Source organism: Oryctolagus cuniculus, chromosome 7, assembly GCF_964237555.1.
Source record: "Oryctolagus cuniculus chromosome 7, mOryCun1.1, whole genome shotgun sequence".
Lineage (NCBI taxonomy): Eukaryota > Metazoa > Chordata > Mammalia > Lagomorpha > Leporidae > Oryctolagus > Oryctolagus cuniculus.
This window is the reverse complement of record NC_091438.1, coordinates 132,728,152-132,753,774: the sequence shown is the minus strand read 5'-3', so window position 1 is coordinate 132,753,774 and position 25,623 is coordinate 132,728,152. Positions and strand designations below refer to the sequence as shown.

Below are 25,623 nucleotides of genomic sequence, written 5' to 3'. Positions count from 1 at the left end.
AAAGACACACAACTAATAAGCAGTTGGAGCTGGGATCCTTAACCTGAAAGGACCCTTGAGATTTTAACCCATACTGGAAAAAATATTACCATGGTCATAGTATGTGTCTGCAATATTTTTTTGGATCTGAATAGATGACTCTCCAAACATTAACTACCATGAGTCACCACTTGTAAATGTCTTACTTATGGTGCATTCAGAAATACCAAGGTTCAATCAGAGGGGACTGGGAGGAGCCATAGCACTGGACTATGACTCAAGAAAGTTGCAATCAGCATCCAGCGCTGGAATACAGCAGGTTAAGCTACTGCCTGCAGCACCAGCATCCCATATGGGCACCAGTTTGAGTCCCAGCTGCTCCATTTCTGATCTAGCTCCCTGCTAATATGCCTGGGAAAGCAGCGAAAGATGACCCAAAGAGCTGGGCCCCTGTCACCCCTGTGGGAGACCTGGAAGAAGTTCCTGGGTCCTGATTTCAGCCTAGCCCAGCCCTGGCTGTTGTGGCCTTTTGGGGAGTGAACAAACAGATGGAAGAGTACTCTCTTCCTGTGTAACTCTGCCTTTAAAGTAAATAAATAAAATCTTCAAAAAAAAAAAAAAAAAAAAGAAAGTTGCAATTAAATGAATTGTATTGTAACTCCTAGGGAAAGAAAAGAAGACAAAACCCAGGGCTTGTTTTTTTCATAATGTATTTTCTGGCCCTTGGACAGTACCTGAGACATGATAGACGATCAATGAATAGTTGTTGAACAAATGAACAAGTGACACTCCCTCTGGCCCTGTGATCTTTCTGCTCACTCTGACACAAGTCTTAAAAAACTTTTCTGTCCCCTCAAAAGTCAACCATTGCCTCACTCCTCTCCATCTCAGCTGATGACTTTATCTCATGCTTCACCAAGAAAAAATAAGCTTTCAAGCAGTGATTCTCCAACCCCCACCCCCTAACTAAATCTACACACCTGGCTGCACTCTGTCCTCACACTCTCTAGCTTCCCTCCTGTTGAAATGAAAACACACCTCTGGTTTCTTTTTCTTTTTTTTCTTTTTTTTTTTTTTAAGATTTATTTTATCTATTTGAAAGACAGAGTCACAGAGAGAGGTACAGAGAGAGGTCTTCCATCTGCTGGTTCACTCCCCAGATGGCCGCAATGGCCGGAGCTGTGCCAAACTGAAGCCAGGAGCTTCTTCTGGGTCTCCCACATGGGTGCAGGGGCCCAAGGACTTGGGCCATCTTCTACTGCTTTCCCAGGCCATAGCAGAAAGCTGGATCAGAAGAGGAGCAGCTGGGACTAGAACAGGTGCCCATATGGTATGCTGGTGCTTCAGGCCAGGGCTAACTCTCTGCGCCATAGCGCTGGCCCCGTCCTCTGGTTTCTATTCCAGACGAAACCTCTTCTTACAGTCTGGGTGTCCTCACCTCCTGCCTTCTCAAGGACTTTTCTCCTGCAGTACTTCGACCCCTCCCACATTCTACTCTTTCCCCATTTCCCCATTGTCCTGTACCAGTTTTACGCATCTATAAACATGCTCTCTCAATTCACTTCTCACCACTCTGTCTTACCAGACACATTGGCCTGGTCATTCTTAAACACGGTGAACAAGTCTTGTGACTTTTGCATTTACTCTTCCCCCTGCCTGGGGAAATCCTTTTTTTTTTTTTTTTTTTTTTGTTTGTTTAATTTAATTCAGGTTCAAGTATCAACTCAGAGAGGTGTTCAATGATGACCTTTTATGAAAGAGACTTCTCTATTCTCTTGCTCCTCTTTCAATTAAAAAATATAATTTGGGAGATGTGTGATGTAGTCCAGTCAGTTAAGCTACCAATTGGACCTCCTGCATTTATTATTTATTTATTTTTATTTTATTTTTTTTACTTTTTGACAGGCAGAGTGGACAGTGAGAGAGAGAGAGAGACAGAGAGAAAGGTCTTCCTTTTGCTGTTGGTTCACCCTCCAATGGCCGCCGCGGTGGGCGCATCGCCCTGATCCAAAGCCAGGAGCTAGGTGCTTCTCCTGGTCTCCCATGCGGGTGCAGGGCCCAAGGACTTGGGCCATCCTCCACTGCACTCCCGGGCCACAGCAGAGAGCTGGCCTGGAAGAGGGGCTACCGGGACAGAATCCGGCGCCCCAACCGGGACTAGAACCCGGTGTGCCGGCGCCGCAAGGCGGAGGATTAGCCTATTGAGCCACGGCGCCGGCACTTATTATTTATTTATTATTAGAATGCCTGGTTTGAGTAATGGATTTTCTATGTTCCAAGTCATCTTCTTGCTAATGCATCTGTTGGTAATGGATGATGGCCCAAGTCCTTGGGTTCTTGCCACCCCTGTTGGAGACCCAGATGGAGTTCCTGGTTCCTGGCTTCATCCTGGCCTAGGCCTGGCTATTGTGGGCATTTGGGGAGTGAACTGCAGGTGGAAGATCTCTCTATCACTTTGCCTTTCAAATAAATAAATACTTTATATATATAGATATGCATAATTTTGTTTTACATTTTCATCATTTTGTGTATCTCTCCACACCAGAATGTAAGTTCTTTGAAGGTAGGGTGATTTGCTTTATTCACTGCTATATCCCTAAAGTCTGGTACAGTAGTTCCTAAAATCTCATGGGCACTCAGTATTTGTTAAACAAAAGAAGAGGGGCTGGCACTGTGGCATAGTAGATTAAGCCTCCGCCTGTGGCACCAACATTATGGGTTCCTCTTTTAATCCCACTTTCTGCTAATGGCCTGGGAAAGCACTGTGCTTGGGCCCCTGCATCCATGTGGGAGACCCAGATGAAGCTCCTGGTTCCTGGCTTTGGATCAGCTCAGCTCCAGCTGTTGCGGCCACCTGGGGAATAAATCAGCGGATTGAAGACCTCTCTCTGTCTCTTTCTCTCTCTCTCTCTGCCTCTGCTTCTCTGTAACTTGGCCTTTCAAATAAATAAATAAATCTTTGAAAAAACCATTAAGTCACAATATTTCAATGACATGTATTGCAAAATTACCATACATGGTATATTTACTGCTCATTTAAGTATAGGTGATGTGTCCTATAATATAGGATAACAGAACCTAAAGGGTTAATATCAATTATTCACACATTGTATAACACTGCTATGCATCCTTTCATTCACTTTTTTTGGATGTTTATTTTCATCTACCTGAAAGGCAGAGTGACACAGAGAGCTATGTCCCATAAGCTGGTTCATTTCCCAAATAGTACAACGTCCAGGGCTGTACCAGTTCAAAGCCAGGGGCCCAGAACTCCATCCAGGTCTTCCACATGGGTGGCAGAGACCCAAGCATTTGAGCCATCCTTGCTGCCTTTAGCAGAAAGCTGGATTGGAAGTGGAGCAGCCAGGACTCCAGCGAGGCACTCTAAATACTGACATGCCAAGTGGTGGCTTAATCCAAACACAATGCTCACCCCATGCTTTATGTCTTTATGTTTATTACATTGATATATAGTTTTTAAAAAATTAATAATTTATTTATTTATTTGAAAGGCGGAGTTACAAAGAGGGGGGAAAGAGAGAGGGAGAGAGAGAGAGAGAGAGAGAGAGAGGTCTTCCATCTGCTGATTCACTCCCCAGATAGCTGCGATGGCTGTAGCTGAGCTGATCTGAAGCCAGGAGCCAGAAGCTTCTTCCAGGTCTCCCATGTGGGTACAGGGGCTCAAGGACTTGGGCCATCTTCCACTGCTTTCCCAGGCCATAGCAGAGAGCTGGATCAGAAGCGGTACAGCCAGGACTCGAACCAGTGCCCATATGGGATACTGGCTTTGCAGGCAGCGGATTAACCTATGCACCACAGTGCTGGCCCCTATACAGTTTTAATTCATTCATTTACTGGCTATAGATTTCATACTTTGTTAATTCATCTCCTACTGTTGTATATTTAGGTCATTTCCAACATTTTATGACTGCATATAGGATTGCAATGCATTTTAGCAACATAATAATTAGAAGCTCAGATTCTGGAGTCAGACTGCATGGGATTGGATCCCAGGCACCACTGCTTACTAATTATCACTTTGGGCAAGTTAACTTAACTTCTCTGTGCCTCAGTTCCCTAAATCGTAAAATGATGGTAACTAAATGAGTAAAAAAAAAAAAAAAAAAAAATATATATATATATATATATATATATATATATATATATATAAAGAGCTTTGGAAAGTGCCCAGTACATATTAAATCTCAATGGACATCAATTAGGAATTACCATGTCACAGAATATAAACAACTTTAATTTTATTAAAAACAATAAATTATTCTCCTAAATGATATAGCAAGGGTTCCATCAGCAGTATTGAGTTCTGTTTTCCTAAATTGTAATTTATGGTACTAACAAAAAATTTCTGCCAATTTGGCAGGTACAAAATTACTTCTCATTGTTTTACTTGTATTTTCATAGTTACAGTGAAATTAAACATTTTTTTTCCTGTTTATTGGGCCTCAGTGTTCTTTTTTGGTAAACTGCCTATTTATATGTTTTATATCTTTTTCTTTTATATTTGAAAACTGTTTTAGATATTAATCCAAATGATGGTTATATGTGTGGTGCCTATCAGCTAGTCTTTGGCTTGTCTTTGTATACCATCTTTTAAATGTTATTACAGGGGCCAGCGCTGTGGTGTAGCAGTAAAGCCGCCGCCTGCAATGCCAGCATCCTATATGGGTGCCGGTTTGAGTCCCGGCTGCTCTACTTCCAATCCAGCTCTGTGCTGTGGTCTAGGAAAGCAGTAGAAGATGGCCCAGGCCCTTGGGCCCCTGCACCCATGTGGGAGACCCAGAAGAAACTCCTGGCTCTTGGCTTCAGATCAGCGCAGCTCCAGCCATTGCGGCCCACTGGGGAGTGAATCAGCAGTTGGAAGACCTCTTTCTCTCTCTCTCTCTCTGCCTCTGCCTCTCCTCTGTGTAACTCTGACTTTCAAATAAATAAACAAATCTTTTAAAAAAATTTCTTACTACAGAAGTAACACAGCTTTAAAAATTTATTTATTTGAAATCAGAAACACAGAGAGAGATCTTCTATTTACTGGTTCACTCCCCCAAATGCCCACAACAAGCCAGGACCCGGCCTATCTGAAGCCAGGAGCCTGGAACCACATTTGGGTCTCCCAAGCGGGTGGCAGGGACCAAAGTACTTGAGCCATTACCCGCTGCCTCCCAGGATGTATTAGCAGGAAGCTGGAACTCCGACCCAGCAGCCCCATATGGGATGTGGCTGTCGGCTGTGGCAAACACTAGCCCTGGAACACATTTTTTTTTTTTTTTTTTAAGAATTATTTTATTTGAAAGAGTTACAGAGAGAGGTGTAGCCAGAGAGAGAGGTCCTCCATCCGCTGGTTCACTCCCCAAGTGGCCGCAAGTGCTAAAGCTGAGTTGATCTGAAGGAGCCTGGAGCTTCTTCCAGGTCTCCCACGCGGGTGCAGGGGCTCAAGCACTTAGGCCATCTTCTACTGCTTTCCCAGGTCATAGCAGAGAGCTGGATCGGAGGAGGAGCAGCCGGGACTCGAACCAGCACCCATATGGGATGCCAGCACTGCAAGCTGGGACTTTAACCTGCTGCGCCGCACCGCCGGCCCCTGGAACATATCTTAATACCGTTGTAACTAACAATTTTTTCCTAGTGGTTTGTGCTTTCGTGTCTTATTTAAGAAATTCTTCATTATATTTCATAAAGCTACTTTCTGTTTTCTAAAAACTGTTTTGAGTCTTATCTATCTAGATTTTATATTTGGATGTGGTTTGAGGTAAAAATCGGAATTTTTTTTCCTTTTGGAAAAAAAAGTATCGGTGCCATTTACTGAAGAGTTCACCCTCTCCCCACTACTTGTAATGCCATTTCTGTCATAAACCAAATTTCCTTGGAGCTGGCCTTCATTTCCAGCTCACAACCTGCGCTTCCTATACCCCTTCTACCATGGATGCTCTGCTCTAGGCTCCTCTCAGGGCTACCTTCCTCTCGCTCTGCAGATCGGAGCTCCGATGTCATTCCCCTCGCAGCTGGATTGTTTGCAGGAGTTTCTGGCTGCGTAGCTGCGACACTCCAAAGTAGCTACCAGGTCGGAGGTGGGCAAGAGCCTCCGGCCGGCCGTTGCTAGGTTGTTGCTAGGGCGAGGACTGCGGAGGCCCCGGAGTGGGAGGAGCACTCGGCGCCCGCGTGACGGAATCAAGCGGGCGCCAGCGTCGCCGGAGAGTGCGTCACCGTGCGCGGGCGATTGGGGGCGGGGCCAGGGCTGAGTCACGTGGCTTGGTTGCCTACGCGCTGCTGGGCCGTGGGAAGATGGCGGACGGAAAGGGAGACGCCGCCGCCGCTGCCGGGGCCGGGGCTGAGGCTCCGGCGGTGGCGGGAGCCGGAGCCGGAGCCGAGACTGAGTCAATGGCTCGGGGTCATCGCCCCACATCTCCGGCGCCAGGAGCCCCCGGTCTGCGACCTTGTCTCTGGCAGCTGGAAACAGAGCTGAGGGAGCAGGAGGTTTCGGAAGGCTCATCTTTGAACTACTGCCGGAGCTTCTGCCAGGTGAGGGGTTGACTGGCTGGCTGAGGACGGCGGGGCGGGGAGGCCAGGGGAAGAGGCCCGGCTCCGTTGCAGCAGAAGGGCCGGGACTAAGAGGCACCACCTCCATGTCTTGCCGCGCCCCCGAGCTGGGAAGGCCCAGTTCGGAAGCTCGACTGCTGGCACCCCTCCGTCACTGCCTGACTTCGGCCACCGCCGGGGCGGGTTGCGCTGGGCTGTACCTAGAGCCTCGAGGACGCGGCGGCTCCCAGGAAAGGGCCGTGCCCTGTTACCGTTGCCTGTGTCCCGGCCGGGCGGTTGGAGCGCCACTGCCCCCTGAGGGATGGTTGTTCGTTCTTGCCCGGAGATCCTTTTTTGTGGAGAGTGCAGATCTCTCTTCTGGATAATCCGGAGCGGTGTGTTGGAGCCAGAGCCTTAATCTTTGGAGTCAGCATCTCCTGGGCCCTTAAAAATGGTTGACAGTTGGCGCTGAAAGGCATCTAGGGCTTTCTGATTAGGGATTGCGGAGCTGGCCGGTCGTTTGGTTTTACAACCCCCCTCCCCCTTTTAAATTTTTTGACGTTTAAGCCGTTCGTTCGCCTCTTCGGTATTCCTTCGAGGATTGTGCTACCAGGAATGAGGCTGGTGAGCCTTGCAGTGGCGGTTAGGATCATTGAGGAGAGAGAGAGCGAGAGAGAGAGGTAGAGTGTGGCCTCTTTTGGCAGTTGTATGATTATTTCTGTGCCATGGTGGGCCCCAGCCTCTGATTACATATTTATGGGTGTGCTTGAGATTTTTCTCAATGTTTTAAAGTCTTACGAATGTAAGTATTTGCCATTATTATTTTGACTTCTGATGTTTGCTCTGTCAGGTCTCTGCCGCTCACCTCCTTTGCTTCAGAGAGGGTAGAATAATGGTAGTGTGTTTTTACTTGGATTCTTAATGAGTAGTGAGTGTGCTGCGTAAATTGTGGCATCCCAAAGTTGTCATTTGGGGCGGGCAGTTTGCCCGATTGACCCAGAGCAGAATCAGAAGTTGACTTTGCTTGATTGCTTTTCTTCCCCTCCCCCCCTTGCTGAGCCAGAAGCACCTCATTTCTGAATGGAATTTTGTTCTTGTTAATCTTTTCCATACATTGTATTACTCGAGTTTTTGTGTGCACAACTTGCAGCATTTGTCTGCACTGTTAAGATGCGATTTTCTCTACTTATTAATTAATAATGATCATTCCTTCTTAGTACAGTCCTTTATTCTACAGACTTTTACTGACTGGTTGATGCCAGACACTTATGTGTATGTTGAGGAAGCATAAAGACACGCACTTTCCTTTGTGAGCATATGGTTGAAGGGAGCTGGAAGAAGTAATAATTTCCAGTGCAGTTTTGGTAATGATGGAAAAGAAGATACTGTAGAGACAGTGGTGAGAAGGGATCCCTCATGGGACTTCTTAGCGGAAGAGATGGTGAACTCAGAAAATTAAATTTTAAAATGGTTAATTATAAGATATATTATAATATACATATAAGTATTATCATTTGGAAGAAGTAACTGGGAGAGGCCACGCTAAATAGGGTAGATCCTATGGCTAAAAGGGTGAAAATGAGCCCTGTGAAGATCCGAGGGGAATGGCATTCTAGGGACAGAGTGCTGTGAGAGATGGGGGAGCTAAGTGGAGGAGGGAAGGAGCCCAGGCAATAGAGCAGCTGGGGGTTTTGGGTGTTCTGAGTTGTCTTCCTGGAAAGATAACAAGTGAATGTAGCCAGTCAGACTGAAGCTTGTGAAATGATGCCATAAATGTGTATTCTGCTTTATGTCTAATGCTTGTAGTTCCAATTTTATTTTAATGGAATATTTTAATGTCATGAGTCTTGGTAATACCTACAGATGTGAGGGCCCAGAAGAGTTTTAAAAATAAAGTGCTTTTGTAATTTGTCTTGTATAGGCAGTTTTTTACCCTGAGAATTTTCCAAAAACTTTTTTTGACTAATAAATGAAGAAAGAACAGAGATTCCTGTAACATGCTATGGTAGAGTTCTAGCACATTCAGTTGGGAGTTAGTTGGGTCCTAATTTTGACACTACTACTTCTTAGCTTATAACCTTGGACAAACTGACTTGGAAACTTTTATCTTGCTTCCTGACTTTATCTTCTTATAATGCTTTTTATAAACAGTATAATAGAAAGTTTTATGTACAAGTCTTCACAAAATTTTTCATAATATTTCTATCACATTTTCCCAGCAACTCAGATAACATAAATTTTGTCCTTGATCATCAGATACAGGTAAAAAAAACAAATTTTTATGAGAAACTAGGAAAATTTTCACTATCAGTTAATTGAGTTTAATAGCTTTTGGTTTCACTTTTGAAAGACTTAAATAAGATATATTCATCCACTTAAGAAAACTCTATGACTAAATATTGAAGATAGGAACTTCGTTAGACACAGGATTCCTGTGCTCTAAGAGAGGAATACTGTGTAAAGACGGGTAACAAGCATTACATTACTGTAAAAGCCTGTGCTGAGGGGATGCTTTAACTACCATGAATGTTCTTTTCATCAGGTGTTTAGTTCAAAAATTTGTCTTAGCGACATCAGTTGTACTCACTTAAATCCCTTCTAAATGGTGCTGAGACCATCTTCTCTCCATTTCTTACCTAAATGTCTCCATCTTGGGAATTGCACTAAATCAAGAATTAAATGGACACATGAATGAAGAGAGACATTTTTCTTATTTTAGGCATATATATTCAGTTTTCTTAAATGTGTAAAGATGAGAAAATGAAACTCCAAAAGTAATTGTTGCTAAGAAAATGCTGTTTAAATCTTGTTGTATTCGGTGACTATTTATATTTAGTGTCTATGGGATATGTTTTATTTTTTTTTTTCCTTTCCCTCAGTTCCTTTTCTGAAAACATTGCCTGCCAGACAGTGTGGATAAGATTAACTTCAGAAAAACAGACTTTCTTTGTTTTGCTGAAAAATTGATGATGTCTTCTCAAGTTTTTGCTATATTTTGGGAACCAAGATTCCAAAAGTTTTACAACTGGTAGCCCTGTTTGGAACACAAATTTTGAAGACTTTTAAAGAAAACTTTAATAAACTTTAAATTATTGGATGAATGGTTATACCTTGAGAATACCAGGCAAAGTAATTTTATGAATAAAGCGTGTGTATGTGGGGCATCTTTAGGTTGTAGAGTGACAACAATTTTGTAGATTGTTTTTTATTTATTTATTTTTTTACTTGAAAGGCAGAGTTAGAGAGTGAGAGAGATCTTCCATCTGCTGGTTCACTCTCCAAATGGCTGCAATGGCCAAGGCTGGGACAGTCCAAAGCCAGGAGCCTGGAATTTCATCTGTGTCTCCTGTGTGGGTGACAGGGACCCAAGTTCTTGGGCCGTCTTCTGCTGCTTTCCCAAGTGTAGTAGCAGGGAGCGGGATCAGAAGCAGAGCAGCCAGGACTCAAACTTATTTGGGATTTCAGCATTGCAGGTAGCAGCTTAACCTGCTGTGCCACAATGCTGGCTCCAGTTTTGTAGATCTAAAAAAATGGAGAGGCAGTGAGAGAGAGGAACAGAGAAAGAGAGCACTCCCTTCCCCTGTCTCCTGGCCTCTGCCCCCCCCCCCCCCATGGCCAGTGCCAGGTGGGCTGAAACCAGGAACTGGGAACTCAGTCCAGGTCCTCGGTCCTCTGTGGTTGACTGGAACCCAGTTGCTTCTGCATCCCAGTAACCGCATGAGCAGGAAACTAGTCAGGAGCCAGAGTTGGGACACCAACCCAGGTACTCTGGTGTGGGGTGTGGGTGTCTTACCTGGTGTGTGTTGTTTTTTTTTTTTTTTAAGGTTTGTTTATTCATTTGAAAGTCAGAGTTACACAGAGAGAGAAAGAGAAGTCTTCCATCCGATGGTTCACTCCCCAATTGGCCTCAGCGGCTGGAGCTGTGCACATCTGAAGCCAGGAACCAGGAGCTTCCTTCTGGTCTCCCATGCAGGTGCAGGGGCCCAAGGACTTGGACCATCTTCTACTGTTTTCCCAGGCCATAGCAGAGAGCTGGATCGGAAGTGGAGCAGCCAAGACTCGAAACAGCGCCCGTAATGGATGCTGGTGCTGCAGATGGTAGCTTTACCTGCTACACCACAGTGCCTGACCCTTACCTGGTGTTTTAATAGCTAGAATAAACACCTGCCCCAAGTTTTGTAGATTTTTAATGATTAAAATAAGTAGAGCATATATTTAAGCTTTTTCTAGATTTTGATTGAGGGCAAAGAGCTCTGAGTCAGATAGGCTATGTAGTAGTTACCTTTTATCTGCAGGGGATATATTCCAAGATACCCTGTAGGTGCCTGAGACCTGCTATAGTACTAAACCCTATATATGCATATGTTGTTTTTTTCATATGTACACATACTTAATGATACAATGATGACAAGTAGGCAATTAACAATGACCAATAACAAAACAGTTTAACCATATACTATATACTATAAAATTATGTGACGGGGGGGGGGGGGGCCGGCGCTGTGGCATAGCAGGTAAAGTTGCCACCTGCAGTGCCAGCATCCCATATGGGCTCCAGTTTGAGTCCTGGCTGCTCCACTTCTGATCCAGCTCTGTACTATGGCCTGGGAAAGCAGTAGAGGATGGCCCAAGAACTTGGGCCCTTGCACCCGTGTGGGAGACCTGGAAGAAGCTCCTGTCTCCTGGCTTTGGATTGGCAGAGCTCTGGCTTTGTGGTCAATTGGGGAATGAACCAGCAGATGGAAGACCTCTCTCTCTCTCCCTCTCCCTCTCCCTCTCCTTCTCTCTCTCTCTCTTTCTCTCTGCCTCTCCTCCCTCTGTGTAACTCTAATTTTCAAATAAATAAAATCTTTTTAAAAATTATGTAACTGTATATTCCTTCAGAATGATACAGGTCTTGTGATTTAACTTTAGGTTACTTAGGGTTTCTTCAACAAAAGCAACTGTGATACTTCTAGTTAATCTGATAACCAAGATCCCTACCAAGTGACTACCAAGAGGATAGCCTACACAATGTGGGTAAGATGGACAAAGAGATGGTTCATGTCCTGAGTGGGACATGATGGGCAGGACAGATAGGGATTTCATCATGCTACTTTGAAGGACATGCAATTTAAAGCTTGTGAACTGCTTATTTCTGGAATTTTCCATCCAATTTTTTTGGACCATGTTTGACTGTGGGTGACTGAAACTACAGATATGCAGGAGCTACTGTACTAGCTTCACCACTCAAACCAGTGGACCTTAGATGTTATTTTCTATAATCCTAAATTTTCTCATTTATAAATTGAATAATAATACTTCTTTAAAAGATTTTATTTATTTATTTGACAGGCAGAGTTACAGACAGTTTGAGAGAGAAACAGAGAGAAAGGTCTTCCTTCCATTGGTTCACTCTCCAAATGGTCGCAACAGCTGGAGCTGAGCCGATCTGAAGCCAGGAGCCAGGTGCTTCTTCCTGGTCTCCCATGGGGGTGCAAGGGCCCAAGCACTTGGGCCATCTTCTGCTAGCCCAGGCCACAGCAGAAAGCTGGACTGGAAGAGGAGCAACCAGGACTAGAACTGGCTCCCATATGGGATGCTGGTGCCGCAGGTGGAGGATTAACCAAGTGAGCCACGGCACCAGCCCCAAATAATAATACTTATGTACTATGTATGGAATCATAGTTCTATGTAAATATATTGTTGTAAGGAATGAATATGACAGTATCTATTAAAAGCAGTGTGTCTGGAATTAACTGAATTATCCAGATTTCTTACCTTTGGAATGAAAAGACTCCACAATTGTGACTCCAGCTTGTTTTTCATCTCTTCCCTACCGGTCACAATGTCCCAATCCTACTCTTAACTTGGACTCAAGGCTTCTTTCTTTTGAGTCAAGACCAAAATGTAGTGTTATTTCCATGATTAAAATTTTATCTGTGAGTTTTCAAGTACATTATTTTGGAAAAGATTAATTTTCATTTGATTCTTCCAGATCCAAGGTACATATTAGGTTTTCAGTTAATATTTACTGATAGATTTCCAGAAGAATAGAATTACTATTTTAGCGAGGTCTCATGTTTTCAAGTATTCCTTTCATTGTACTGTTCTGTCGTTTTCTCTCATTTCCTGTATGGCAGATTTTCTTTCTTTAGGGCCCGGTGCAAATGTCATCTCTGAAGCTTTCTGTGATTTCACCAAATAGGTTTGCTCTTATTTGATTTTGACACTTTGTAAATATCTGTAATTTTCATGATTACTTTTCTTGCTGTCACTGTCTTAGTTCAGGCTTTCTCTTATACCACCTTCTTCACTAATCTCCTTTACCTTCTGGCTGGACTTATCTACAATTCATTTTTGTAGTCTTAAGTTGTAATATAATCTTGTTAGTCACTTTGTTCCATAAAATACTTAGATGGTTTCTTTTCTCAAGGCAAGATAAAGTTCAGATTCATTAGCCTAGCACACAAAGCTTGTAGAATCTGCCTCCAGCTCCCACCTTATATTGTTTTGTTTTGCTTTTCAGTCCACCTTCACCACAGTGTCCATTTCTTACTCTGCCTGCTAACCCTGGAGTTCTCCCTAGCTTATCTGCCTATTCATCCTTCAAGACCTGACTCAACTAGTAGAGTCTTTCAGGACTTTTTTCCAACTTAAGCAGAAAAGTTAGGTGATTCTTTGACCCAGAATATTTTATCAGCATTGGGCACATAAAACATTACCTAAATATTTGTTTCCATGTTTATCTTTTGTATTGGCTGATAACCCAATAAAAACAAAGATTTTGTTGATTCTTTGTTGTGTACTTTGTACCTAGGAGTTAATACAATGCCTGGTACTCAAAATTATTTATTGAATGAATTATGTTGTAGGGACTTCATGATATACTCAGGAGACATATACTTTGAAAGGAACATCTAATAAAACATCTAGTATATATAAAACAATTTTAACCATAAAAATTACTGTAAAGAAATAAGGTAAAGGTTTTTTATTATTTCTTAGAGACATTACTTATCAACTTTTTTTTTTTAATTTTATTTATTTTTTATTTTTTTGACAGGCAGAGTGGACAGTGAGAGAGAGAGACAGAGAGAAAGGTCTTCCTTTTTGCCATTGGTTCACCCTCCAATGGCTGCCGCGGCCGGTGCACCGCGCTGATCTGATGGCAGGAGCCAAGTACTTACCCTGGTCTCCCATGGGGTGCAGGGCCCAAGCACTTGGGCCATCCTCCACTGCACTCCCTGGCCAGAGCAGAGAGCTGGCCTGGAAGAGGGGCAACCAGGACAGAATCTGGCGCCCTGACCGGGACTAGAACCCGGGGTGCCGGCGCCGCAAGGCGGAGGATTAGCCGAGTGAGCTGCGGCGCCAGCTATACTTATCAACTTAAACTTACATTCATATAACAGTAATAATGTGTTGTTATTATTAATAACATGTACAATGAGGAGTAGCATTGATGGAGAGAGAATATGGGAAGCATTATGGTTCTGGAGAAGAGGTAGCCACATAATATGACAACAGTTTGAAGATGTTGAGATGTGGAGGATCAGTTTCCCTAACTCCTCGAGGTTGGTGGCCAAGACAACCTCTTTCGTGTCTCTCAAAAGAATTTCTGATGCGTTAGTTTCTTGTGCTACTTTCTCTTGCGAGAGGTCTAAACTGCTTGACAAGTAGTTACCATAGTAAAAGCTAGCTTTGCGTAGTGATTAGGGCCAAAGCAGTATAAATGTGACCTGTGAAGCAATATACTGTGGCTCCTAGTGGATTTTGTTTCTTCCTATGGATCGTGCTATTCTGAATAGTATTGATAAAAAATTTAAATAGAAAACACCAGTTATTGCAACACTGCAAAGACATTGGTAAACTAACGTGTTTAGATTTTACTCACTTCCTAGACACCTGTCACCTTTCTCAGAGACCTTACTTATCTAAAACAGCACTTCCCCATTTCCTTCTACCACCTTTTTTTAAGATTTATTTTATTTATTTGAAAGAGTTACAGAGAGAGGGAGAGACACAGAGAGAGGTCTTCTCTGCTGGTTCACTCCCCAGATGGCCGCAACGGCCGGAGCTGCACTGATCCGAAGCCAGGAGCCAGGAGCCTCCTCCAGGTCTCCCACATGGGTGCAGGGGCCCAAGGACTTGGGCCATCTTTTACTGCTTTCCCAGGCCGCAGCAGAGAGCAAGATCGGAAGAGGAGCAGCCAGGACTAGAACTAGTGCCCATATGGGATGCCGGCGCTTCAGGCCAAGGCTTTAACCCAGTGTGCCACAGCGCTGGCCCTCTACCTCCTTAACAATGCTGTAATGTTTCATCATATCACTGAATACTATCTGATATGTCTGTCTACCTCCCCAGCTGGAATGTAAATGCCATGAAAGTGTGGACAGTTTGGTTTACCCATTGCAGAATAGTTCCTGGCACTTAAAATATTCCAGTAAATATTTGCTGATTTTTGTCATTTCCCTCCCCTAAAAATCCCCTAGATCTTTTTTTTTTTTTTTAAGATTTATTTATTTGAAAGGCAGAGTTACAGAGTAAGAGAGACAGTTCTTCCATCCACTGGTTCACTCCCCAGATGGCTGCAACAGCCAGGGCTGGGCTAAGCTGAACCCAGGAGTGTGGAGCTTCTTCTGGGTCTCACATGGGGGTGCAGGGGCTATCATCTTCTGGGTCTCCCATGTGGCCCCTGGGCCATCTTCCACTGCTTTCTCAGGCTCATTAGCAGGGAGCTGGATCAGAAGTGGAGTAGCTGGGACTCGAACCAGCTTAACTTGCTGTGCCACAACACTGCCCCCACCCCCAAATTTTTGAGGTAACAGGCAAGTCTTTTTCAAGAAATTGGGATACTTTTTTTTTTCCCAACCAGTTTATGCTGCTGACCCGCAATGACCACATGTTCTTTTTACCTTGAGCACCTAAGAATAGAACCTCGTTTTTATTTATTTTATTTTACTTATTTATCATTTTATTTGAAAGGCAGAGAGACAGAAGGAGAAGGATCTTCCATCCGCTTGTTCACTCCCTAAATGCCTGCAAGTCAGGCCTGGGCTAGGCCAAGACCAGGAGCCCAGAATTCAATCCTGGTTTCCCACTTGAGTGTCAGGGACCCAAGGACATAAGCCATTACTTGCTGCCTCCCAGGATGATATGCATCGGCATGAAGCTGGACTGGAAGTGGAGCAGCCAAGACTTGAACCAGGCATTGTGGTATGGAATGCCAGTATCCAAGCAATAACTTAACTGCCGCACTAAATGCCTGCCCCTGATTTTTATGTTTTATACAAACAAAAATTAATGTAACTTCATATAAATAATGTTCTTTCATAAAAAACTTAACATAAATTATAAATATGCATAATAAAACTCAACTGCTGGCACAATGCCAATATACAAACCATTATATGAGAAAATAGAAAGGCTCTGTAACTTAGCATCTTTTGTGTGCTGAGCACTCAGGTGAGTGATGTTGATTTCATTAATTAACTTTCCCAGGGTCACACGGTTAGGAAGCAGTTGCAAGGTCTTTAGATCTGAGAGCTCAAGCTTTTTTCCCCTGTATCAAAGTTTACTAAATTGGGTTTTCTTGACATATGTGCATACATTAATAAGTGCTTCTTGAAATAAGAGTTTTATGTTCTGATAATTTGGGATGAACGTTTTCTAAGTGTGTCTTTTATATATTAAGATGCATTGTGGGCCGGCGCCGCGGCTCACTAGGCTAATCCTCCGCCTAGCGGCGCCAGCACACCGGGTTCTAGTCCCGGTTGGGGTGCTGGATTCTGTCCCGGTTGCCCCTCTTCCTGTCCAGCTCTCTGCTGTAGGCCAGGGAGTGCAGTGGAGGATGGCCCAGGTGCTTGGGCCCTGCACCCCATGGGAGACCAGGAAAAGCACCTGGCTCCTGGCTCCTGCCATCGGATCAGCGCGGTGCGCCGGCCGCCGCGGCCATTGGAGGGTGAACCAACAGCAAAGGAAGACCTTTCTCTCTGTCTCTCTCTCTCTCCCTGTCCACTCTGCCTGTCAAAAAAAAAAAAAAAAAAATGCATTGTGAATCTCCTGGAGTGACATTAGGTATTGTGCAGCATTTGCCAAACTTGTCCAGATTTCAAAACATTTTGCCATGTTCTAAAGCCTGTATCGGCTCAAAAGTGATATACTTTTTCCCCCCACTATGGTAAAGCAAAGCACAATGGTGGGAGTTAACTACTTTGTTGTTCTGCACATCCACTGCCTTTTTTTTTTTTTTTTAAAGATTTATTTGCTTGAGAGGTTGAGTGACATCCACATCTTCCATCTGCTGGTTCATTGCCCAAATGCCTGCAACAGCCAATATTAAACCAGGCTGAAATCAGGAGCCAGAACCTCCATCCAGATCTCCCACATGGGTGGCAGGGGTCCAAGTACCTGGGCCATCATCTGCTACCTTCCCAGGAGTATTAGAGGAAGCTGGACTGGAAGTGTGGAGTAGCTGGGATGGGAACCAGGCACTCCGATAAGGGGTGTGGGCTTCCCATGTGATGACTTAACCAGCTGCTCCATAGTGCCCTCCCACTGCTGGGTTTTGATTATTTAGTTTCAGCCAAAAACATGGTAGAGCTTTTTATGACAAAATTTCCCATCCACATTTTTTTTTGCAGATTATAAATTATTATGACTGTTATGTATAAAAGCACAATTTTTGAAAAATTTAGAATGAATTATATTTCAGAAATATCTGTTCAAAATTGGTACCTCTAGGTTTATATATGTTTCTCTCCACTTTTGTACTAAGGCTAGTTTCACTAATGTCTTTATTTTTTGATTTCCTTTCTTAATTTTGGGGGGAGGTGCCTAGTAGCTTATGGTGCTAGCATATGACTTCATAGTGTTGTTATTCTCAAAGAAATAACCCTAGATACTCACATTAGCCAACATAATGTCTTATTTAAAAAAATATTTATTTATTTATTTGAAAAATCAGAGTTACACAGAGAGAAAAGGAGAGGCAGAGAGAAACAGAGAGGTCTTCCATCCACTGGTTTACTCCCCAGTTGGCCACAATGGCCGGAGCTGTGCCAATCCAAAGCCAGGAGCCAAGAGCTTCTTCCAGGTCTCCCACATGGATGCAGGGGTCCAAGGACTTGGACCATCTTCTACTGCTTTTCCAGGCCATAGCAGAGAGCTAGATTAGAAGTGGAGCAGCTGGGACTCAAACTGGCACCCATATGGGATGCTGGCACTGCAGGAGGCAGCTTTACGCGCTACACCACAGTGCTGGCCCCATGTCTTATTAATGTGACTTATTACCAGATTAATAAAACGGATGGGAATTGCATGTTTATTATATGTTCTTATATAAAATAGGCATATCTTTAAATTTATTTATTTTATTTAATTTGGAAAGCAGAGATCTCTCATCTGCTGATTCACTTCCCAGATGCCTGCAACATTTGGGGCTGGACCAGGTGGATCTTGGAAACTCAATCCTGGTGTCTCAGGTTGGGGGCAGGGACCAACTACTTGAGCCATATTGTGCATTAGAAGAAAGCTGGAATTGGAAGCAGAACCCCAACTTGAAGCCAAGCATTCTGATAAGGAATGTGGGTTCCCAAATAGTGTCTTAACCATTAGGTAAAATAGGCATTTTTTAAATTTGTGGTTTTATTTTATTTATTTTTTAAAAGAGTTATCTATTTATTTGAACAACAGAGATACACAGAGACAAAGATCTTCCATCTGCTGGTTTACTCTCCAAATGGCTGCAATAGCCAGGACTGGGCCAGGCTGAAGCCAAGAGCTTTTTCTGGGTCTCCCCCATGGGTGGCAGGAGCCCAAGTACTTTGGCCATCTTCCTGTTTTCCCAGGCGTGTTAGTTAGCAGGGAGCTGGATCAGAAGTGGAGTAGCTGGGACTCAAACTGGTGCCCATGTGGGAAGCTGACACTGCAGGTGAAGGCTTAATCTATGCCACAGCGCTGGTCTCTTGTGGTTACATTTATTTTACTTTTCTTATCTATGTGTACAATACATAAATTGACTTCAAGTAATAAAACTATGATTTTTTAAGAGATTTATTTATTTGAAAGAGTTACACAGAGAGAAGAGAAGGAGAGGCAGAGAGAGAGAGAAGTCTTGCGTCTGCTGGTTCACTCCCCACTTGGCCGTAGTGGCTAGAGCTGCACCAACCCGGAGCCAGGAGCTTCTTCCAGGTCTCCCACGCAGATGTGGGCCCACAAGGACTTGGGCCATTTTCTCCTGCTTTCCCAGGCCATAGCAGAGAGCTGAATCAGAAGTGGAGCAGCTGGGACTCGAAATGGCACCCACATGGGATGCCTGACAGTGCAGGTGGCGGCTTTACCTGCTACGCCACAGCGCTAGCCCCCTGTTTTATTCTAAATTTTGAAGGATACCAGTCTGTATCATGTTGTTCATGTACTTTCAGCAGTTGTGTTTGGGAGTTCTTGTTTGCTTATGTTCTAGCTAACACTGATGTCATTAAACTTTTTTAATGTGTTAATATGAGAAGTGAAAAAAATTGCTATCACAGTGTTAATTTCCATTTTAATAACATTTGAGGGACTGGCACTTGTTCTAGTCCTGGCTGCTTCACATCTGATCCAGCTCTCTGCTGATGGCCTGGGAAAGCAGTGGAAGATGACCCAAGTCCTTGGGCTCCTGTACCTGCATGGGAGACCAGGAGGAAGCTCCTGGTTCCTGGCTTTGGATTGGCCCAGCTCCAGCCATTGTGGCCAATTAGGGAGTGAACCAGTGATGGAAGAATCTCTGCCTTTCTCTCTCTGCCTCTGCCTCTGTCTAACTGTGCCTTTCAATTAAATAAATAAAAATCTTTTAAAAAATATCATTTGCGCCGGCGCTGCAGCTCAATAGGCTAACCCTCCGCCTGCGACGCTGACACACCAGGTTCTAGCCCCGGTCGGGGTGCCGGATTCTGTCCTGGTTGCTCCTCTTCCAGTCCAGCTCTCTGCTGTGGCCCGGGAGTGCAGTGGAGGATGGCCCAAGTCCTTGGGCTCTGCACCTGCATGGGAGACCAGGAGAAGCACCTGGCTCCTGCCATCGGATCAGCGCGGTGCGCCGGCCACAGTGGCCATTGGAGGGTGAACCAATGTAAAAGGAAGACCTTTCTCTCTCTCTCTCTCACTGTCCACTCTGCCTGTCAAAAAACAAAAAATGACATTTGAATATTTTCATCTGTATTAGATGTTTTCTTTTTTTTACATAACTTTGAAAACAGTTAAGTCATTACAACTAGATTTTTGTCTAATCATCAAGTTATGACCATTTAATCTTGAGATTCCATGTCACTTTGTTCTCAAGAAGCAGAACATATCCTAAAGAATTATAATTAGAGCTACAGCTTAACCTGAAACCATTAGAAGTATGATGCAATTTAGTGAGTGAGTGTGGCTGAGAGATTTGTCATTGTAGCCATTTATTGATCTTTTATTTTAAAAACAATCAATGCTACTAGATTCTGGGAAGATTTAAGTCATAGCTGAATAACTGGAAAAACTTTGTCTTTCCATTAACTAACTTTTTCTTATATTGTGACTGTTACGTGTTTTGAAATAGAGTGCCATGGAATAGATGTATGACCATGGGCCAAACCAGTTTGTTGTTTGAGGATTGAAATGGTTGCTTAATGCTTTAAGGTTTGATTCTGGGCCAAAAAAATATAATCTATTAAAAGTATTTACTGAGGATTATTTTCTAACTAATTTCCAAGCATTTGTTTTATGTATTCTTAATTGAAATAAATGACTATAAGTTTTATTTATACTATTCCGAATATGGTATAAATAAATGATAAAGTGAACATAGAGATACATAAAAGGAATGATGTTTTAAAAACTGATTTAAATGCATATATTAATATTATATTCCTATGCCCTGATGAGTTATCATTTGCTTCTCTAGGGTAAATGCCTATCCCAGTGGAAATCAGTCTGCTAATCTGAACCAAAATTATTTGTTTATATTAGTTGTTACACTCACTCTTTATTTGGCTTTTTTCCTTTGTAGTGAAATCTTGAAATGAAATGAAAATGTCAAATCTAGAGTAAATTATCACATGAAATTCTAACAGTAAATGTAGATAAAATGATGTTTAGATCAGCCTCCTATTTTATTGTGGTATGAATGGCGAACATATACATAGATTTGAAGTTAGAAGATTGCCCAGGTCTGGCCAGGATGTAGGACTGTAGTATAATGGTGTGTGCAACAGGAGCTTTCTCCTTTTCAAAAACAATTCTGATCAGTGTCCGTGGACCTATGTATATTTTTTAATTTTAACAAGTATTTTTATTAGAAAATTTTTAACAATCAGGATGAATTTATTAATCTTTTCAAGCATTTAACAATTCTTTATTGTGAAAGCATCAAAAATCCTATCTTCTAGGTTTTTTAAAAATAGAGAATATATAGCACATTATCTTTGGTCACCCTAGCATGCAATAGAACCCCAGAACTTTTAACTATAGCTTAGCACCCATCAATCTTTCCCCAACTCTCCTTTCCCACTTCTTCCTGCAGTCTGTGGTAAAACCGCCATTACATTTTTAACTTTGATGAGGTCACCAATTTTTGAAACTCCACATATTAGTGAGGTTGTATGATATTTGTCTTTCTGTGCTTGGCTTATTTCACTTAACACAGTGACCTCTGGTTCTGTTCATATTGTTGGAAATGACAAGATTTTACCCTTTTTTATGGCTGTGTAATATGACACTGTATACCTGTACCACATTTTTTTTTTAAATCCATTCATTGATGGGTGGACACTTAGGTTGTTTCTGTTTCTGGGGTATAGTGAATTGTGCTGCAGTAAACATGGGACTGTGGCCGGCACCGCGGCTCACTAGGCTAATCCTCCACCTGTGGCGCCAGCACACCGAATTCTAGTCCCGGTTGGGGCGCCGGATTCTGTCCCGGTTGCTCCTCTTCCAGTCCAGCTCTCTCTGCTGTGGCCCAGGAGTGCAGTGGAGGATGCCCCAAGTGCTTGGGCCCTGCACCTGCATGGGAGACCAGGAGAAGGACCTGGCTCCTGGCTTTGGATCAGCGTGCCTGCCGTGGCGGCCATTGGAGGGTGATCCTTGGAAGACTTTTCTCTCTGTCTCTCTCTCTCTCCCTGTCCACTCTGCCTGTTTAAAAAAGAAAAAGAAAAAAACATGGGAGTGCAGATGTCCCTTCACAGACACATTTATTTTCCTTGGATATGTATCCAGGAGTGGGATTATTGTATCATGTGGTAGTTAGTTTTTTGAGGAATGTCCATGCTGTTTTCCACAGTGGCTGTACTAATTTACATTCCATTAACAGTGTCTCTCTTCTGTATATCCTTGCTGACATCTGCTTTTTTTTTTTGTCTTTTTGATCATAGCCAATCTTACTAAAGTGAGGTGTTAGCGTAATTTGCATTTCCCTGATGACTAGTGATGTTGAACATTTTTTCATACCTGTTGTACCTGTTGGCCATTTGTATGTCTTCCTTTGAGAAATATCTGCTTAGATGTCTGTTCATTTTTAATTGGATTTTTTAAAATTTGTTTTTTGCTATTGAGTTCTTTATATAGTCTGGATATTAAATCATTGTCAGATGCATAGCTTGCAAATATTTTCTTCAATTCTGTAGGTTGTCTCTTCACTCTGTCTCTTTGTTCTGCAGAAGCTCTATAGTTTGATGAAATCTCATCTATTTTTGCTTTTACTTTCTATGCTTTTTGCATAGAAAATCTATGATCTAGAAAGCCCTTGCCCATTAAAGTGTCCTGAAGTTTTTTCTGTTTTCTTCAGATAGTTTTAAGGTGTCAAGTGTAATATTTAAGTCTTTAATCCATTTGAGTTGATTTTTGTACATGGTGAGAGGGGTTTAGTTTCATTCTTCTGTGTGGATCTCTAATTTTCCCAACACCATTTGTTTATTTTAAAGATTTATTTATTTATTTGAAAGTCAGAGTTACACAGAGGAGAGGCAGAGAGAGAGAGAGGTCTTCCATCTGCTGGTTCACTCCCCAACTGACCGCAGTGGCTAGAGCTGCGCCAATCTGGAGCCAGGAGCTTTTTCTGGGTCTCCCACGCAGGTGCAGGGGCCCAAAGACTTGAGCCATCTTCTACTGCTTTCCCAGGCCATAGCAGAGAGCTGGACTGGAAGTGGAGCTGCTGGATCTGGAACTGGTGCCCATAGAGGATGCCAGCGCTTCTGGCCAAGGTGTTAACCCGTTGTGCCACAGTGCTAGCCCTCCCAACACCATTTATTAAAAATGCTATTTTCTTTCCAATACATGTTAACCTGTATCAATGATCAGTTTGTTGTAGATGTGTGGGTTTACCTCTAGAGTCTATGGTGTTCCATTGGTCTGTGGATCTGTTTTTATGCCAATACCATGCTGTTTTAATTACTATAACTTAGTAATATATTTTATAGTTAAGTAGTATAACCCTTTCTCCTTTTGTTCTTTATGCTGAAGATCACTTTGGCCATTTGGCATCTTAATTTAATAATGTTTTTTCTAGTTCTATGGAAAAATGTTATTGCGATTTTTGATAGGAATTGCATTGAATCTGTAAATCCCTTTGGGTAGTATGCACATTCCAGTGATACTAATTCATCCAGTCAATGAGCAAGGAACATCTTCTTATCTTCAATTAATTTTATCAGTGACTTACAGTTTTTATTGGAGAGATCTTTCATGTCTTTGCTTAAATTTATTCCCAGGTGTTTTGTTTTATATTTTTGTAGCTAATGGAAAAGAGATTGCTTCCTTGATTTCTTTTTTCAACTGACTCACTATTGGTATGTGATAATGCTACTGATTTTTGTATGTTAAACATACATTTTGTATGCTGCAGCTTTGCTGAATTTGTTTAATACCTTTATGGTGACTTCTTTGGGGTTTTCTGTATATAAATCATGTTATCTGTAAATAATAACTTCTTCCTTTCCCATTTGGGTACCCCTCCCCCCCCCCTTTTTTTTGCCTTGTCTAATTGCTTTTGCTAGGACTTCTAGTGCTATGTTGAGTGAAAGTGGGCATCCTTGTCTTGTTCCAGATCTTAGAAAGTCTTCAACGGTTCCCTATTCAATATGATATTAGCTATTTTCTAGTTAGATATGGCCTTTATTATGTTTATTCCTTCTGTACCTGTTTTGGTGAGTTTTTGTCATGAAGTGATGTTGAATTTTATCAGTTGCCTCTTCTGCATCTGTTGATGATCATATGACTTTGTCCTTCATTCTGTTGATGGGGTGTATTACATTTATTAATATGCATATGTTGAACCATCCTTGGGTCCTTGGTATGAATCTCACTTGATCATGTTGAATGGTTTTTCCATCTATTGTTGAATTGTATTTCCTAGTACATTGTTGAGGATTTTTCCACCTGTGTTCATGAAGGGTATTGGCTTTCTTTTTTGGTTGTATACTTGTATGGTTTTGATCAAGGTTATTGCTGGCCTCATAGAATGAATTTGGAAGAATTCCCCCCTCTTATATTTTTTTAAAAGATTTATTTATTTATTTGAAAATCAGAGTTAGAGAGAGAAGGAGAGGCAGAGAGAGAGGTCTTCCATCCGCCAATTCATTCCCCAACTGGCGGCAACAGCTGGAGCTACACCGATCCGAAGCCAGGAGCCAGGAGCTTCTTCTGGGCCTCCTACACAGGTGTAGGGGCCCAAGGACTTCCCAGGCCACAGCAGAGAGCTGGATCAGAAGTGGAGCAGCTGGGACTAGAACCGGTGCCCATATGGGGTGCTGGCATCACAGGCGGTGGCATTACCTGCCGCTCTACACCGCCAACCCCATAGGTTTTTGAATAAGCAGTATTATTGGTCTTCTCTAGTTAGTGTAGATTTTAAGATTTAGATATAGATGCTTATCTGTACTACATTTCTATAATCAGCTTCATTGGTGTTAGTTGTCAAACTTAAACTTTGAGCAAGTTATTGATTAAGAAGAGGCTGGCACCATGGCTCACTGGGCTGATCCTCCGCCTGCGGGCGCCGGCACCCCGGGTTCTAGTCCTGGTTGGGGACTGTGCTATGGCCCGGGAGTGCAGTGGAGGATGGCCCAGGTGCTTGGGCCCTGCACCTGCATGGGAGACCGGGAGGAGGCACCTGGCTCCTGGCTTTGGATAGGCGCAGCGTGGCGGCCATTTAGGGGGTGAACAAATGGAAGGAAGACCTTTCTCTGTCTCTCTCTCACTGTCTAACTCTGCCTGTCAAAAAAAAAAAAAAAAAAAAAAAGAGAGAGAGAGAGACTTTACTAATTCAAGGGAGAGCAGGAATACTGGGAATCATCTTGGGCTGGATGAGAGCTTTTATAAGATATTTTAGATTTGGAAATGCCAAAAAATTTTTAAAAAATGGATACATTGAACATTCCAGAGCCACTAAACATTTGAGCTGTAACAAAGAGTTAGAAATTGTGTATTTAAAGCATTAAGATACAAACCAAACTGCTTATAGTTACTTGGGGGATGGGACTAGAATTAGATGGAATGGAGGTGTTGATTGTCACTTCTTTGTTGTATACATAATTTTAAAGTTGTGGGAATATGTGTGAATTTTATAAAATTTCAGTATTTTTAGATAACTTGAACAGGCAGAAAGTGCTATATGAATTACTGTGTAAAGAAATTTAAGGTCTCTTGAAAACTATTATTCCATTTTACGGCAATGATGTCTGAAGTTTTGAAAGACAAATCACTAAAATATTGTTTGCTACATTTCACTGAAGAATTAGTGGGATGCTTTGTTTCTTCTGTTTTTGTACAGTGTACTTTTTACCATGTGTATGTTACCTGTTGGAGTTCCTTTTTTTTTTTTTTAAGAGATTTATTTTTTTATTTGAAAGAGTTATACAGAGAAGGAAAGCAGAGAGAGGTCTTCAATCTGCTGGTTCACTCCCTAATTGGCTGCAACAGCCAGAGCTGCGCTGATCTGAAGCCAGGAGCCAGGAGCTTCTTCCAGGTCTCCCACACGGGTACAGGGTCCCAAGGACTTGGGCCATCTTCCACTGCTTTCCCAGGCCATAGCCGGATCGGAAGTGGAGCAACCGGGACTTGAACTGGTGCCCATATAGGATGCCGGCATTGGAGTTGGCGGTCTCACCCGCTACACCATAGTGCTGA

The 25,623-nt window shown here is 42.8% G+C and overlaps 1 protein-coding gene across 2 annotated transcripts in view; it reads left to right on the top strand.

Annotated features, from left to right (window-relative positions):
* The first annotated feature begins 6,217 nt into the window (after positions 1–6,217).
* RLF (RLF zinc finger) overlaps positions 6,218–25,623 on the top strand; it is a 103,692-nt gene continuing 84,286 nt past the window's right edge. The window contains exon 1 of one of the 2 annotated variants that reach the window (XM_002715189.5): positions 6,218–6,513. In XM_002715189.5, coding sequence (XP_002715235.2) covers positions 6,277–6,513 — 237 coding nt within the window. In that variant the 5' untranslated portion in view covers positions 6,218–6,276. The remainder of the gene's footprint in view (positions 6,514–25,623) is intronic. The other variant, XM_070078697.1, reaches the window with a different exon arrangement.